This window comes from Ochotona curzoniae, unplaced genomic scaffold (assembly GCF_017591425.1).
Source record: "Ochotona curzoniae isolate NIBS_2020 unplaced genomic scaffold, NIBS_Ocur_1.0 contig_2321, whole genome shotgun sequence".
In the NCBI taxonomy this organism is placed as follows: Eukaryota; Metazoa; Chordata; class Mammalia; order Lagomorpha; family Ochotonidae; genus Ochotona; species Ochotona curzoniae.
In genome coordinates, this window is record NW_024465421.1 from 7,945,426 (window position 1) to 7,960,800 (window position 15,375).

The window sequence follows — 15,375 nt, forward strand, 5'->3', positions numbered from 1 at the left end:
CTGTGCAGCATTTGCACGACCAGGAAGGTCAGCAAGGGTGAGGCTGAGGCCAGTCTTTCCCTGTTCTCACCCTTCCTCTAGTGTGGTTTTACTGTGCATGAGTAAATGATTGATAAAATGGCAATTTTAAACCTGAGGGCTTAGTATAAAATGGAAAGCAAATAAATCACACAGAAAGTACAAGATTTTCCCTATCTTCCACTCCAGGTGTTTAAGTTAAAAAAAATTATCAATAACCTTTTCTGTGGCTGAAAAAGAAATTTTCAGAAAGATATGACTGAAATTGTTACAATATAAAATTATAATTTCCAAGAGGTGTGACCAAATTTGCTTTAGAAAATAAAAACTAACACCCTCCCCAACACAGTGTACTCTAGCTCTGTTGCTAGCTGTCTCTCCCTTTCGGGTCCTGCTGATGCCCCAATTCCCAAGAACTCACTTCGGTCTAGAGAAATATGGACCCCCTTCCCCACGTGCTGTCACCAGCCAATCAGAATGAAGTTCATCAACCAATCTAAGGGTTGCGGCCATGCGAGGTTTCCAACTAATCAACATGGCTGCCGCTACCGTCACCAACTGATCAGCCACTTGTCAACACCAGAAATGATGAAGATCCCAGTTCTGGGGCTGGGCACCTGGAAGGTGAAATGGCCTGACAGGTAGAAGATGGCCACCGAACACCTGGCTAAGGGCGTTCTGGCGGCGGGGATGAATCTTGGACTGGGAGACTTGCTTTGCACCCGATACTGCCCAGGCCTCTCACACTTCTCCTCAAGCCGTATTAATTCCATCTGGTCCATATCTGAACTGATATTCTTTGTGGTTCTAGGATATTACTTGCGCCCCATGAATGGCCCATGGAAGAGGGAAAGGAGATCACTCAGGGCTCCTTTTTTTTTTTTTTTTTTTAATTGGAAACTCAGATTTACAGAGAGGAGGAGAGACAGAGAGAAAGATCTTCCATCCACTGGTTCACTCCCCAACGGCCACAGCAGTAAAGGCTAAGGCAATTCAAAGCCAGGAGCCAGGACTCCCATGGACTTCCGGGTCTCCCATGTGGGTGCAGGGTCCCAAGGCTTTGTGCTGTCCTCGACTGCTTTCCCAGGCCACAAGCAGAGAGCTGGATGGGAAGTAGGGCAGCCTGGACACGAACTGGTACCCATATGGGATCCCTGTGCTTTCAAGGTGAGGATTTAGCCATTCATGACACAGATTCCTAAGCCAAAGTTCTTAACATCTTAAAACGCTATCCCTGCTCTGACATAATTAGACCTAGAACTTTTGTAAAATAGATTTTAACACATTATCTAAAAATACGATTGCAACTATGGCATTTTGTAGTGGCATTTAATATTTTGAACACTTTTTAAAATCATTTCTATTGTTTTACTTAAGGATAATGCTGAAAAGTTGAGGACGTTTTCTCTTTTTGTAGCATCTGAATGATTTTATGTTAACTTTGAATGACTTTCTCTAGAACATCTTTAAAAATTTCCTGTGGAGTACCTCTCTCTCTCTTTCTCTCTGTGTGTGTGTGTATCATTGATTCATTTATTACAGAGCTGTTTAACATATTTTTGAGTTTTCACAGTTGTTCTAGAAATCTTTTTATACTGTTATTTTTTTTCCAAATTGTTGGTGCATAGCTGTAAATAATATTTTTATTTATTGATTTAATATATTTTGTCTATATTTTGCCTATATGCTCTCCTTTCCAAATCACTTCATAATGATTTGATTAATGATTTGATTAATCTTTCCAAAAGTTTATTTTATTCAGGATTTTCATAGAACTAATGACTACTTTTGTTGATCTTTATATCGCAACTTTGATTCCTAATCCACTGATATTCCTTTCCGTGTTTTTGCTCCCTCTGAATGTGTTCATTGTTCTTTTTTCACTCAAAATTATACTTGTTTTATTCTCGTTTTGCCACTCTGAATCTATTTCCTGTTCAATGAAGGCCTCTTTACTAAATAAATCCTATACAGCTCATAGAATATCAATTTTGTGAATTATTAAGTCCATTATAAAGCTTCCGCTTAATCAGATTATGGTACTCTCCTGTCACCCTACTGTACTTACAATCTCTTTTCTTACTTGAAGCCACTTGATAGTAACTTGTGCTGATAACATCAATGGTGTTTATTTGGGCTTGACACATGCCACCTAGAGTGCTGATTATTTTCATGCTGTGTGATGTCTAAGAAGATTGGATGTATTTTACCACTTGTGTCTCATTTATTATTATTAATCATCCATTGCACATTTGTTTATTTACTCCTTTGATTATGCAGGAAGTACGGTATCTCTATAGTCATGCATATACATCCAGTTTTTGCCCAAATAAATAAAGCTGTTGGAACTCCAATTATCTGTAAATTCATTTCTGACTCTGATATTCCTAAATGTTTGGACTCTATGATACTAGTGCCAGTTCAGTGACTTAATTTGTTAAGTGACACCACATTCTTAAGTGACAATTGGGAAATGTGGGTTGGCTTTCTTTCTGTTTGGAAGGAACATTTCTGTTTTGTTGGTTTCACAGGCAGGTCCAGGAGAGGTGACTAAGACAGTGAAGGTGGCCATTGACATGGGGTACAAGCACATTGACTGTGCCTCCCTGTACCACAACGAGAGTGAGGTTGGAGCAGCCGTGTATTCCAAGATCGTAGACGGCATCGTGAACCGAAAAGATATCTTCGTTGTCAGCAAGGTAGGGCTTTCTTGCTGCGAGGACAGTAGAATCTCAGCCATTTCAGGATTCTGTCACAGGGAAGCTAACATAGCATACAACATGGAGTAGTTTCTGTTTTCCTTAAAAAGGTCAGTGGGTTTGTTCCAAACTTGACTTGCTTCTTAAAGAACTTTCATACCTTCATGAAAATGTTGCTGAGATATATTGCACATGGATTTTTTTTTTTGGCCTCATGTCATTGATTTGGCTATTCAGAAAAGAATACAGTAGATATCCTCCAATTAACATCACATTCTTAAAGCAAAAATCAGAAGTTGGGTGGTGAGTTGCCACAGCTGCCATCTGGGTTGCCTGCATCTCATGTCAGAGTGCCCAAGATAAACGTACAGCTCTACTTCAGTCCTGAGAGACATCAAATGTTTTCTCCAGTTTTTATGTTTCTGCCACATGCACAGAGACTGGATAAATTCCCCAGCTGCTAGTTTTAGCTAGACCCAGTCCAAGAAACCAAGGGCATTTGCAGAGTGAACCACTGAATAGAATATCTCTTCCTCTCCCTGCTTTTCCCCCTAGCTAATTTGTCTTGAAAATCAGGTAATCATCACTTTAATTTATGTACATAGCAATTCTTAGAATCAGAATCACCCTGAGATGAGAACAAAAATTCATATTCCAATTTCTAACCCAGACTTCTGGATTAACAGACCTTGGGCATGATCTAGACAAAGGAGGAGGGATAGCATTGCCAAAGAAAAATGAAAACAGTCATCAGGTCTTTACTAGCCATCAAGTGCAAAAATTTCTAAGAAATTTGATGTTCTTGGATCACACAATGAGACCAGAGAGGGTAAACAAATGTGGGAGATGTGGGCAAAGTACAGGTCAGGAGAGTTTTGGTGTGTTTTGTCAGAAGCCTGTATTTTTAAACACAGATCACTGCTAGGTTTTTAGGTAGGGTAGCTCATATGTAAGGGCAGTTTGTGTTGTATGTAGAGTATTGTATATGAAAGGAGCATGCCTTTGACTCAGGGGTAGGAGTCAGGTAAAGCAATATTATTAATAATAGTAAGGTGTATCTTGGCCTAGTGGGAGTTGGTGCAGAAGAGGAAGTGGACATGAAAGATGGTAAAAAAAAAAAAGCAAGCCCTATCAAGAAAATGCAGGTATAGTCTGAGGTAGTGGAGAATTCATTAATTCCTTTGCTTGTGATTTTGAAGCAGAATGTTAAGAACACAATATCAAGAGTTGAGGGTTCAAGTCTAGCTGTCATATTGGAACTGTGGGAATCAGATTCAGAACTTGTGAAACAAGACTTGGAGAAATTTCTAGACTGAAATTCTGTAATAGTCATAATGTATTTCTGTTGTACTGTAAGGCAATTTTTATCTTTCATCATTGTTGTTTAATAAGAGTTGTAAGGATTGGGGTGTGATGTTTATTAGTATAGAAATTTTACCTGAGTACTCAAAGTAGGGGGACATGTAATTGGGATTTCTAAGGCTTACCCTATAGTTTGGAGAGATTTTTCTTTTGAATAATCACAGCTGCTGCTAACTAGAGATTACTACTACTAGTGTGATGTACTTACTTCTGAATACTGCTTTTTTTTTCACATTTCTGGGAAATATTGTGTTTGTTTTCATTTATTTTGATCTCCTTTTCCCTTCATTCACCTGTCAGCAGGTATTTTTTTCAGCCCCAGAAGATTCAAATAATACCTGTCATATCTCCCATCAAATTTTTCTTACTGTTTTAAACCTCCCTTCAGTGGGAATTTGAGAAAAGGGCCCACTTTGGAAACTCCCACAGGGAGACCAAGAACATTCTTGAGCCTAATATCCCTTTGTGCTCTGTGCAAAACCTGTTATGTTTTGTTGGTCATTATCTGGTCTTGAATGTATTTGATCTTCCAAGTAACTTTGGTAGAGCCAAGGAATTGACGCAGTGCTAGTTCTGGGTTGGGGTCACATGTTACAGCAACCCCTCTCTTCTTTTTAGCTGTGGTGTACCTGCCACAAGAAGTCCTTGGTGAAAACAGCATGCATCAAGACTCTGAGGACCCTCAATTTGGAATATGTAGACCTTTACCTCATGCACTGGCCTATGGGATTCCAGGTACTGTTCATTAAGTGGTTCAGTAAGCGGAATTCCTTGCTGTGTTCCAACTCCTTTTCATGGCAGAAAGACCATGAACTGGCCTTCGGGGATGGGTTCTACTACTTCAGACACCACGTACTGGCGATGAGCTTGGCAGGCATTTTAACATTTCCGGGTCTCAGCACAGGAGAGGCTTGGATTGGAAGATCTTTGAAGTCCCCGCTTTTCTCTCTTAGGAGCAATACTTTTATTCCAAGAGAAAAGGTAAAGTATTTCCCCCACCGTCATTGTGTGAAAGCAGATATCTGACGAGGAACTATTGCTACTCAAGGCTGCATCTTGTGCCATTCCCAGATTCCCAGTGATGTCCTTGGCCCTGCCTCTCCTTGTACATTCCTTCCTCTATTATGCATCTTCACTTTCTCTATTTTTCATCTTCACTGTGTCTCCAGTAGGTTAGAAATGGGAGGATTCTTCTGGTTAATTCTCTTCTATTCAGTTAATTTCTGCACTCACAATTATTCCCTGACTCCCCCACCACCAACTCGCTTTAAGTCAGCAACATTCCATACCTCAATCTCATGTGAGAGATAGCTACGTTGTCCTTGCATATCAGCCCTTGGTTGAATTTTAGTCTTCCTGGCACAGGGTGGTCACAGGAGTGGTTCCTGGGACACGCAGGAGTCTTTGGAAAATTCAATTTAAGAGATGGATCTTGGCCTTCTATCATTCTGGTAGGGGGTGTGGCTAAATAAGCATGGCTCGTATCCATTCCTATTATATAATAAGCCAGGTAGGCAGAGGCAAGTATGAATGAGGCAAGAGGATTCCAAATTAATACCTGCAACTGCTGGGCAGTGACTGGGTTTATACCATTTCAGAGGGTTGTTCATTGTCTTCTACCTCCCTCGAACCTTTGTATTCTTGAATGAGAATGCTAAAAAAAAAAAAAAAAGAAAGAAAAGAAAAAGAAAAAGAAAAAAAGATGAAAAACATCCTAATAATGAAGTTAAGAGAAGCTTTTGAGATGAAGAAAGTGAATTTTGCCCTTCTCATTTACCTGAAGTTACTAATCTGTTTTCAGGTAGTTAGTGATGAATCAATGTTTTTCCTTTATCCCTTATGATAGATAGACAGTGAATTTAAAGGCTGGCAAGGACTTTGTTCTTACAAAGGTGCCCAATCCAAGCCTGGAAAAGGTATCCTAGGCAGGAGTTGTGTAGTGGCTAGGCTGTGATTTGGATGCAAATATCCTGACACATACAGTTCTTTCCAAGTATCTCAATCCTCTCTCTGCACAGACTCCTTAGCAGTGGTGACTGTGGCCCCGGTAAGCTCATTTTCTTCTGATTCTTATAGCATGGAAAGAAAGAGTTGCCTTTGGATCACTATGGCAGGGTTATACCCAGTGAGACTGACTACCTGGACACATGGGAGGTAAGCTGCCTCATATCCAGTGACAATTTCATCCATGCTTATGGATCGTCAGAAATGAAATTGTGAGTCCTTGATCTTCTTGTGTTCAAAGACACCTGGCTTATCTCCTTGAGACACAAGGAGACATAACGCATTCTGAATTATGAACAGGTGCTCGAAGAACTCAGAGACCTCAAATGACTTCACATGACTATTAGCTTATTGTTTTGCTTTTCCTTAAAGCTTTATTTAGAAAATAATTAAAATTCATATTCCATTTCCTAATGGTATCTACTATTGATAGTTTATACCTCCTATTATTTCTCTTTTCAACATTCTAAATTGCTGACAACATGGTAAAGTTCATGTGGGAGGAAATAGGAGGTATAACAGAAGGAGAGACTGAATTTTCAAAAATTTACAGGGTCTAAATGAAAAATATTGAGGTCTTTTAATAAAACAGAGAAAAGGGGAATCAGAGGAGTGGCAAGTTTGGGAATGTCGTGGAAGTCAATCAATAAACTGGCATCAGGAGTTTAGGTTAAAGATATTAAGATTCCTTTAGGGCATAGTCTCTAGCATGGCTGACCAAGTACATATATTTTTCTAACTAACATGGGAGTAAGAAAAAGGTAATGTTTACAAATCAGGAATAAAGAGTTCAGTTGAGTAGAGAGTTTCAATTCAGCAGATGAAATTCTAGAGCTACTATTTGAGTATGATGGGTGATGTCACCTAAGTGTGTGCAGTAAAGCGAGAAAGAGTAACAAGAGGGATATCGCAGATGTAGTGAAACCTCTGGACTGGGTGCTCCCATCCTCGCCACCACAGAGTGTCTCCATGTCTAGGGTGTCAAGACCAGTGGCAAGGAATTACAGCTCTGTTGCTCCATTAACATTTGTTTACAGAATACAGGTAGCTATGGGTTCTCACTAACTCATTAGTCACTGGCTCAGTGACCACTGAGGGCTTATTGTTTGATGCCAGCATGAAGGTCGGCTTCATTCCGAAGCTGAGGGCAAGGCTGGCTGGTCAATGAAAACCTGAGGTCTTGGTGTTGCTCTCTACTGAGTTCCTTGTCATATTATGTGGTGAGAGTGGATCAGAAAAAATGATGTGATACAATTGTGAGCAAGAAATGTAAACAAAAAAGAGTAGCAATATTCGTTTGGCATCATACCAATGGGTATTCAAATTAATGGGAAGCATTAGCTAAACAATGTTGAGTGCTTACTAGATTCCAGATTTAGCTTAAGTTTTTTTTTTTTTTAATGTATTATGTCATGGACACATTCAAAACATCCTGTGGTTTCTCTTGAGGAAATTCAGGATTCATGAAATCATATAAATTGCTTAGCATATCCCAGATATAAAGAGATGGAACTGGGACAACACCTTGGAAACATAAACACTTTTGCAAAGTTAAATAAAATATTGTCAAAAAAATTATGTCTAGAATACTATGCCAAGTCGATAAGGGGCATGAGTTTCAGAGGGACAGACGGTGCCTGAAAAAAAAAAAAAAAAGAAAGAAACAGAATTCTTTACTATTTTTTCAGGCAATGGAAGAACTGGTGAATGCAGGACTGGTGAAGGCTATTGGAGTGTGCAACTTTAACCATGAACAACTTGATAGACTTTTAAAAAAGCCTGGTTTGAGGCTCAAGCCACTGACTAACCAGGTAAGCTGATAGGAATGTCTTTGAGGCCTGTGTTGTGGTATAGTGGGTTAAGCCAGTATCTGCTATGTGTTAATTCCTGTCCTGGTAGCTTCCCCCTAACGGTCTGGAAAAGTAATGAATGACATCTCAAGTGTTTGGGTCCCTGCCATCTATACAAGAGACTCCAATTAAGCTCCTGGCTTCTCGCTTCAGCCCAGTCCAGCAAAGGCAGTAATCTGAGGAGTTTACCAGTAGATGGAATATCCCTCTTTCTTTGTTACTCCCTCTTTTCCTGTAACCATGACTTCCAAATAAATCAGTGTTTTAAAAGACCTTCTTGTCTTCATAAAGATAAAGTCTTAGTGACTACAGATATAAGAAAATAAATTATGAGGATAGTTGCTTTGGAGGAAAATATAAGACAGAAAGGAAATGGGAGCTATGGAATGTTGCTGTTTTCACTGAACACTCTGTGAAGGCCTTTTTGAACAGGGGATATTAGAGCCTTCAGATGATACATGTATTCCTAAAGTTGTAGACTTAACCCTTTACAGCAGGTGGTATCTTGAACCTGACATAGTCCATCCCTAATATTTATAGACCCAAATACCCAGGGCTCAGCATGGGTGCTGTGGATACTCAGTGAGAGTCAAGACATTGATACTAGTCTTCTCTTCTTTTGTATTTTTCATAGAATACATTCTGTCTAAATTTTTGTGGTCATGTGTGATTTCCTTTGCAGATTGAGTGCCACCCATATCTTGCTCAGGAGAATCTGATTAAGTTTTGCCAAGAAAGAGGTGTGTCCGTGACTGCCTACTATCCTTTTGGTGGCTCGTGGTAAGGATGCATCAGTGACTATGTTAGTTCGAGTCTTGGCCGGATATGAATGCCTCATTTCCATTTCATTTGGACAGTTGGATGAGGTTCATTAAATTAATTGGGCAGTGTGTGGTCGGACTACAAGTTATCTCCAAACCTCCCAACCCCCAGGGTGAAGGCTGGGAGTTTTTGCTAGAATCCAGATAGTTGTATTTCAAGTCTACCTATAAGGTCATCATAAGGGCCATGACCCACCCAAACAAAACATTCCATGGCGCTTTCCCTTAGTATCCATCAGCTACTCTACCAGGACATCTCAAACAATTCTCAGTTTTTAAGAAACATAAATCTTAACTATCTTCTTTTTCCAGAACCTGATATTTGTGTATGCCGTGTTTGATCCATTGAGAAATAATTGTTCTGTCAAAAGAACTTATAATTTCTCTTTGGAACTCCATTGTAACCATCACTGCTTAACTAAGGAGCTATTTCCTGAAGTTCTTACAGGAGCACTTTAACTGATTTCCAACCTTTTTATGACCTACTTTTCCAAATGGCTTCCAACAGTTGCGTCACATTTTTGCTTAAATTTCCATCAAGCCAATTATATATTAGAATGGTCTGGAAGGAGCAGCTGATGTGATCCCTTCTTGCTTTTGGCTTTATGTTCCCCTGTTGTTGCACATTTTGTATGCATCAACCACATGGAGATTCTTGTGTTCCATGAGCAGAACATGTTATTTCAAGTCTAGATACCTTAGCATATGTTGTTCTATTTACTTGGAAATTTTTATCTCTTTTTATTTAATTGAACTGTTTATTGTTTTTTAAATGTTAGGTTCAATTAAACATTCTTATTTTCAGGAATCCTTCAAGAATTCTATTTTCATATTTTGTGTGCAGTCCTTGCTACATTGACAAGCCATTATTCCACTCAGGCTGTTTTATTAATTAAAGCTTCTTGAGTACAAGAATTCTGTCTTACGCATTCTTTTCTTTTTAGCTCCTGTGACATGGTACAAGTACCCCACTAGGATGAAATGACTAAAATTTGTCACCTTTGTATGTTCTGTGTGATCTGAAGCATGTATGTTTGAATTTGGTAGGAGCCCACAAGCTCTTGGAAGAATAGGTTATATTCCACACATGAACATTGTGGGAAGTATCCATGAAAGCATGTGGCATGAAAAAATGGCTCTGTAGTTGTTTGGTCCTGTCCCTTTTCTGGACAAATACTGAGGAACAGAGACTTGGCCTTCAAAATGTCATATAGTAAACTTTGCACATGCTTACAATCTCAAATTTTGCATGGTAGTGAATACACATTTCTGAAGTTATCATATGCTGATTAATGATTCTGTAGGCTACCTGCCAAGTCCTTCAGAAGAAAGCCAAAATACCAGAGGATACTTCCATGTCAGAAGGATCCCCCCCCACCCCGATCACAGAGATCCCAATGCCAGCTGTGCTGTTTTGGTGTCACTTGATTCTTGAGAAAAGGCACAAAACAGATCCACAAACAAAGTGATGATATGTGGTTGTAACAACCACAATGATAACAATGAGTATCTCCATATGTTGACCTTAGGGTGATGTACTTCTGTGTATCTTCTAAATTTGCTACATTAATTATACATCATGATCAGGGGAAAATAAATCATCCACAGCATGGAACAGTTTTTTAAAGACTCATTTACATAGGATCTTCTGGTTCACCAGACTGTGCTTTTGTATTTCTAGGAAGGGGACTGACTTAGTGGATGACCCTGTGCTTCAGAAAATTGCACAGAAACATGGAAAGACTGCTGCTCAGGTACTCAGAGAAAAATGTGTTGTGCTGGGCTTGCCCTTCTTGGTGTCCTCAGGAGTCCTGGGAGTCGATCTTTCCCAGGAATAGGTTTAGCTGATCTGGATAAGTTCATAATTTTTCAGAACTCTCCATGAATGAATCACATATTGGTTGTAAATGTATTCCCATCCACTGAAACACAGTCTCATGGCCTGCTAGTCTTTCAATATTCAGTGGATAAGTTACAGGCTCTCTTCCTTTGTCTTCCCAAGGGCATGCACAGTTCGCATGAAATGGAACAGAAAAGTCATTTGTAAGAGTCTTCCCCATTCTAACATCCAGTTTATTTGGACACATCATATAACATATCATGTAACTCTAATTAAGGTATGGGAAGGTCCTCCAAACCTCTGCTCACGCATCTCACTTCGAAACGATTTTGATCTGAAAGAATTTCTGATAAATCTCGGGCTGTTACTGACTTTGAACTTCAACTTCATGATAGAATTCAGACTGTGAGAAAAATGCCGCATTTTCACTTAAGGTTTCCTTTGGTGTGATGCAGTCCTTTTTTCCATACAGATTTTGCTCAGATTTCAGATCCAGAGGAACGTAATAGTGATTCCCATAGCTGTCAATCCACAGCAAATTCAAGAATATATGCAAGTAGGTATTTTCCTTCTTCATGCTAGAGGATTAGGATCTGGTATTAGGACAAGATAGCTAATGTAACTGTTTCGAGATCTCTGTGTCTCTGATACAGCAGAGGTCTACTTCTCTGCACAACAGATGTTTGATTTGGTCCTTTCTTTCAGTGATATAGGGCTCCCCGACCCCACGTCGATGTACTCTGCTTCCCCCGGCCCTGACACAGGGTTTTGACTTTTTCTCCACTCTGTTCAAATTGAGGAAGAGGGGAGAGGAACTTATGACATGCCAGGTTTGGGGGTGTCTGCCTCACTTCTACTGACATTGAATTGTCAAGAACCTCATGTGCCTGTACCAGCTTGCAAGGAGCTTCAGTGTTATCCTCCTGTTGGCTCCGGAACCAGGCAAAGCAAACCAGTCTCTGTCACCAAAGGAAATCCTCCCTGGTTACTTGAGAGCTGCTACTTTGAGTCTTAGGTTGAAAGGTTCCAGATCTTGTCTGGTGATTTTTGAGAGGTACAAGTAAAGACCAGTCAGGTAGGTGTCTTCATCTGAAAATATGTGTACAGAATGTTGATGCTCTAGCATCCTTTTGAGAGTAGCATCTTCAACTTCAGGCAAGAACAGTAGAAGTGCCTGAAATTCATGGTTGCAACTATGTGTGGCTTCAACCCTAAAGATGCCATTTATACCACAGTGGTTAAGAACACAGATTTGGGATTTCCAAAGGCCCACCCACTGCCTAACAGCCATGTCACTATTCTAAACCTTAATTACTTCATCAGAATACCATCTCAAAGATTGCTGTAAGAGTTAAATATGATAAAGCATGTAAAAGATTGGCTTAAGGTGCTGTTTTAAAGAAGTACATGGTGAAAACCGAGAGTCAGCAGCAGCTACTGAAATCACCCACAGGAAATCTCTCATGAGCATCAGTAGGTATTGTTAATAGCCAATGCATCTTCGGCACGTCAGTGTAGCGAACTATGTAAGTCAGGAATGAATCACTTGTATATGCAGGTAGGCATTGTGCTGTGATACTCAGAATTTTGCTACTCTGTTGATACGTTAGTTTTCCATTAGCTGCATGTGGCACTGCTTTATCCCTAAAGTTAGTGTAACAACTAGAAAATACCAAATGTGTCCACATACATAGTTTCCTCCTTATATCTGCAAGTAGCTAATTTTGGGAGCCCCTTTGGATGCTAAAAATCTGGGGATGCTCCAAGTCCTTTTGTGCATATTTTTAAAGATTTATTTATTTTTATTGGAAAGTCAGATATACAGAGAGGAGGAGAGACAGAAAGATCTTCTAGCCGATGATTCATTCCCCAAGTGACTGCAACGGCCAGTGCTGCACTTCTAGAAGGAAGAAGTGTTTACTCATAAAGAAAAAATGTATTGGATTACTCATGCTGTTAGTGTTAACCATCTCAAGGACCATGTGGTTAGTGGTATAGGGCTATGAAACAAGTGGTTTTTGCTGAGTTTATTTGGGATGAATGTTGAGTGGTAAAAATTTGTTGCAATAATTTTTAGCTACTTGAAGATGTCTTTATTCACACAAATGAATGCAGTATATATATTCAATCTTGCCAATGGTTCCTAAATAGAACTGAGGCAGAACCAATTCCAGTCAAATTAATGGTATCAAAATGTGTTTTGGGAATCTAGGCTATAATTCAAGGGGAAATTCCAGGTATCTAATGAGGTGCTGCTTTTATATTGTCATGCCACATGCAGATCTAAGACAGTAACTGTTAGTAACAGAAAATAAATACTAAATTGAATGGGAAAAATATTTTCTATTAACATTTTATTCTGGTTCCAGGTGTTTGATTTTGAGTTAACAGCAGAAGATATGAATGAGATCCTTAATCTAGACAAAAATCTCCGACTGGTCACATTTCCCACGTAAATATTTACTTCATTTTAAAAATAAAGAGAGCAATATACAGATTAGATGGATAGTCCCTGAATAAGTTTTTATATCCATTTTAGTTTAATGGAACCTTATTATCATAATTCTTTCCTGTGCAAAGCTGTATTGAATGAAGCTAAAGACTAATTTGATATACTAGGAAGTTTATGTATAATCTCTCTCTCTCTTTCCCTCTTTTTCTCTCCCTCTCTCTCTCTCCCTTTTTATTTATTTTTTTTTAAGATTTATTTATTTTTATTGGAACGGAGGATATACAGAGAGGAGGAGAGACAGAGAGGAAGTTCTTCTGTTCACTGATTTACTCCCCAAGCGGCCGCAAAGGCTGCAGCTGAGTCAATCCGTGAGCTCTTGCGAGCCTCCCACGTGGGTGCAGGGTCCCAAGGCTTTTGGTCATCCTCAACTGCTTTCCCAGGTCACAAGCAGGGATCTGGATGGGAAGCCAGGCTGCTGGGGCTAGAAACAGTACCCATATGGGATCCCGGTAGATGCAAGGCGATTACTTTAACCACTACGCTGTTGCGCCTGCCGGGGCTCTCTCTCTCCCTTTTCAAAAAAATGTATTGTCTTTTGATACAATTTAGTTGGCGGTGGGCTCTCCCCTCCCCATCTCCTAAATTCCCTCCCCTCTACTCTATTCTCCTCTCTAGGTTCATAATGTATGTCCATAGTGAATTTTCCCAAGTCCATCGTGCTTCCACTGGAGTGTCTCCTAGCCATGTAGGAGAATAACTTTTCGTTGTAGGTTAATTCTTGTATCCTGGGGCCCTAATGTAGATACAGTGAGGGTTAGGCCTTCGTTGTTTATAGGTAGTACCAATAACAGTTGTAAGTGGACACTATCTCAGGTGGTAATAAACAATCCACCTCTTGTGGATGGCTAATTAATGAATCACATCACAAGTTCTTGTTACACTAGGTACAAGTAAATATGAAGTAACATTGATTAACACAGGGTAAGATTTACACATGATATCTCTAGATATCATATTGAATTTGACATTAGACATCATATTGAATTATATTAGAGCAAACATATCTGCCCTCCCTTTCCCTCTCTCTCTCTCCCCCCACCTTTCTTTCATTCTCTCCATGTAACTGTCTTGCAAATAAATAACCTTTAAAACACATACATTTTTGTTTCTACTATTCATTTGCTTCTGTTTTTCAGAACTGAAGGTCACAAGGACTACCCTTTCCACGCAGAGTACTAAGGATAGCTTCCTTCTTCCTCAGTTTTGCCCCACCAAGACAAGTGGATGTCATCAGCACCATCACCAAAGAGGATGGGGGAGATCAATGTGCAGATTTTGAGAAAACATTGCCTTATGGAAATTTTTAAACAGCATATACGTGTTGAGAATATATTGTAATGAATCTCTAGCTCATTACTCAACTTTGCCTTCTATCAATTTTGTCCAATTTAGTCCTCCCTTACTCTTTTCTAAACATCTTTACTGTTACACATAGTAAAGCAAATAGAATTAATCTGCAATGTGGTCTCAGTTCAAAACCGAACCCCCCCTTTTTTAACTTTTATTTTTAATTTTGGATTTTATGGTACAATTCTGTTGAGTCTGGGATTCCTTCCCTCTCCCAAATTAAGCCGCCCTTTAAAAACCAAATTCTATTTCTTAAAAAAATTTTTCAGCTTTTCTGGTAAGTCAAATTATACCCAAGGCAACTTCCTATCAGAGGAGACATGGCTCGTTTCCTCTCCTGCACGCATTGCTTGGCCTGTCCAGATCACATCAGGATGAGATGTTGAGCCTTGTTATATTTCTAAAGAACAGAGGGATGTTTTCCAACTTAGGGACAATTCTTTGACCTACTCTTGTTAGACATTTCCTTGAATGTGACAGCTCAGGTGTGTATATGTATGTTTTTTTTTCCTCATTGCCACATAAACTCTATTATTTGCACACGATATAAGTCTCCACTTAATATTTCTATCGCTTGCAGTAGGCAAGAACCTGGATAAAAATGTAGAATGTTCACTTTCATTTTCCACATCAAGAGAGAGAATTAAAGATGAGTACTTGCTACTGCTGTTGGGACACAAAAGCCTGCAAGCCACAGGCTACCACCCCTTTAAGTGTAAAGTTGGCATCTGACTGTCCCAGCCCACCCCCAACACGAGCACATACAGTTGAACTCTCTTGTAGGCACAGTCATCCCTCCAAACACCTCTACTCTACATCAAAATCCAGGACAGTTGTCTCCTTGAGGTAAAGTAAACAGATTCCAGATGCCCATCTCAGGTCCTGGGAGAACTTGGAACTGGCAGCTGGGAATCAAGATTCC

General features: G+C 39.6%; 1 protein-coding gene across 1 annotated transcript; it reads left to right on the forward strand.

Moving 5' to 3' along the window:
• Positions 1-603: 603 nt before the first annotated feature.
• On the forward strand, positions 604-14,285 carry LOC121151971 (1,5-anhydro-D-fructose reductase-like). Its single transcript, XM_040973841.1, has 10 exons — positions 604-642; positions 2,550-2,717; positions 4,698-4,814; positions 6,156-6,233; positions 7,772-7,894; positions 8,616-8,713; positions 10,436-10,508; positions 11,067-11,150; positions 12,964-13,046; positions 14,243-14,285. Exons 1-10 carry the CDS (start codon positions 604-606, stop codon positions 14,283-14,285), a joined length of 906 nt encoding a protein of 301 aa, XP_040829775.1.
• Positions 14,286-15,375: the final 1,090 nt, after the last annotated feature.